This window comes from Silene latifolia, chromosome 11 (assembly GCF_048544455.1).
Source record: "Silene latifolia isolate original U9 population chromosome 11, ASM4854445v1, whole genome shotgun sequence".
Lineage (NCBI taxonomy): Eukaryota > Viridiplantae > Streptophyta > Magnoliopsida > Caryophyllales > Caryophyllaceae > Silene > Silene latifolia.
The window spans coordinates 8,703,732-8,706,239 of NC_133536.1; the positions used below are offsets into that span (position 1 = coordinate 8,703,732).

Sequence of the window (2,508 nt, forward strand, 5' to 3'; positions counted from 1 at the left end):
GGACAAGAGCATGTGGTTTCAACTTTCAAGCAAACTTATTAATACAAGTAACAACCACCCTCATGTGTGGAGCCTTTTTTGGTGCCTCCTTCACTTCATTTCTTTTTTCCATACTTCCAATCCAAGCTACATTCTCACTTTTCTTTTTTTTTTGACAATAATATCATAAGAGAACGATATTTCATAATTTGTAATACATCGCTAATTAATCGTACGGTGTAGAACGGTTTGATAATATCTTTTATTTTTACTTATCAACAACAGTAATAATTAGGTGTATAAGCATTTCAAGACTGTTTGATTGTATACTCTACTTTTAGTCTTTTACATATCAATAAACTGTAGCTCAAAAAAAAAATTGATAAATAAAAATTAAAAAAAGTTAACTTAGCTTCAATTACAAAATCAAATTCTTAATTTGCCAAATTGGGCAAAAAAAGATTACAAAATGTTAAAATACAAAATACAAAAGCAAATTAAAAAAAAAGTGGAAAAATAAAGACAAAAATAATTAAACAACTAGTATCCCTCCTCTGCCTTGCTTAATTTTTTCCTTATTTCCTCGAAATTAAAAGGAACAAAAAAAAAACAAAAAAACAAAGATGATAATTTATTAAATTCTATTAATATTTTTTTTTTCTAAGGAAATGCTAGACTAAATTAAAGTGTAATTATTCTAGCTCATCATTTGTCGATAATCAGGAGCCATATGATGATAATTCATGTATTCATCTCCATTGTTGGATACTCCCATCATCATACTATGATGATGTTGGTGTTGTGGTTGTTGATGATGTTGATGATGAAGTTGTTGATGTAGGAATTGCGGAGGCTGAGGCCTTTGCACTTCCTTCTGCCTCCGCAATTCCATCACTTTTCGGTGGGAATTAGAGTGTCTAGCTGACACAAAAGTCGGGCTGGCTGCGGGCCTGTATTCAGGCACCAGCCTACCCGACTTATATCTAACCCCACAAGCATTGCACAAAGTCTTCGGGCCCATAGGCCCGGTACGCCACTGTGGGGTCTTCTCCGCCGCACAATGCAGACACCTCCTCACCTCGAGACCATCATTGTCGTCACCCACCCCGCCGCTCTCCCGCTTCTTGACGGGCTTCCTTGGGCCTGAGGTCGGGCTTTGGCCCGATGACGAAGACGTGGCAGGGGACGGGTTTTGATTGGAGACCATGAGGAGGCGTGTCGACCAATCACAAGGTGGCACACGGGACCGCTTGCTCCTAGCCTTCCCGGGTACGGTAGACGGGTTTTGCTGAGTCGGGTTTGGGTTTGGGTTCGGGTTTGGGTTAAGTTGTCGAATTGGGTATTGGATTGGGCTTGGTTGAGTTGGGATTAGGTGGAATTTGTGTAATTCTTCAGTTGAGAATGATTCCTCCACAAAATTCGAGAGCCATTCTAGCTCCTCCAGCTCATCACACTGTAACAAACAAACAATATTAACAATTAATCAAAATTTACATTTTTTTTGTCTTCTTGTAATCCATTTTACAGAATAATAACAAAATAAATTAGAAACTATATGATCATATATACAACTACATGCTCTAATATGGTTTTCCATTAATTAACGTAAATTAATTAACGTAAATTATAACATTATATGTCAATTAGCTTAGTTGGTAAAATTATGAACGATCATACTCATGACTTGGGTTCAAACCCCGTCAGCATCAAAATCTATTAATTAATGATTAATTTGTAATACATTATGGAAAAATGATCGTACCGGAACACAAAGGTCGTTGGAGAAATGTGAGTCAGGGAAGGACGAGGGACGGGAGGCGGAACCCAAACCAGAACCGGAACCGGAACCAGAAGAATTGCAACTATCAGACAAGGGAGTGTGGGATGAGTTACCGTCGGTGGAATGAAAAAATGCGTCGGTGATCATATCATCTCCACCATTTGTAAAGTCTAGTAATCCCTCTACGAAATAATCTGCACCCTCCATAATAATATCAAAATCAAATATATGAATATTTATTATATATTTATGTAATTTTTCTTTGTAATATGTTTATATTTGTTCTTGTTAAACCAAAATAAAAATGAAAAATGAGAAAGAAGAGAAAGTCTTGAAAGAGAGTGAGGTGAGAAAGTGTGAATGTTTGAGGGAAGTGTAAGGATTTTGAGGTTCTTATAAAGGGGGGTCCAAATTAGTTTTTTATTTCATTTTTTGTTTATTTTTTTCATTTAATGTAACATGTAGTAGTAATACTTTGATATACGGATTATTAATTTAAAAATATCTACTTAGTACATGTTTGTTTGTAGTAATTTTTTCCAATTTAATTAGGAAGTCAGTCATGTATAGAACAGTTTTACGTTATTGCAGTTGTAAAACGGATTCAAACACAATCATTGAATTATATTTTTGTAAAAGTGATTACTAAAATATCATGTTTCACGATCAATTTGTGTAAAACCGTCTTATACATGTATTTGTGTTAATTAAGTTTTACTTAAGGAGTAGTTTCTTTTATTAATTTGGTT

General features: G+C 35.0%; 1 protein-coding gene across 1 annotated transcript; it reads right to left on the reverse strand.

Annotated features, from left to right (window-relative positions):
* Positions 1 to 366: 366 nt before the first annotated feature.
* Positions 367 to 2,107, reverse strand: LOC141610931 (GATA transcription factor 12-like). Its single transcript, XM_074429243.1, has 2 exons — positions 1,742 to 2,107; positions 367 to 1,432 (listed from the first exon to the last, which is right to left on the reverse strand). The coding sequence occupies exons 1-2, from the start codon at positions 1,964 to 1,966 to the stop codon at positions 677 to 679; spliced, it is 981 nt and encodes a 326-aa protein (XP_074285344.1). The 5' UTR covers positions 1,967 to 2,107; the 3' UTR covers positions 367 to 676.
* Positions 2,108 to 2,508: the final 401 nt, after the last annotated feature.

Coding starts and splice junctions, on each gene's coding strand:
- LOC141610931 (XM_074429243.1), bottom strand. CDS start 1,966: ATGGAGGGTGCAGATTATTTCGTAGAGGGATTACTAGACTTTACAAAT. Junction 1,433..1,741: donor CCAACGACCTTTGTGTTCCG/GTACGATCATTT, acceptor TGTTTGTTACAG/TGTGATGAGCTGGAGGAGCT.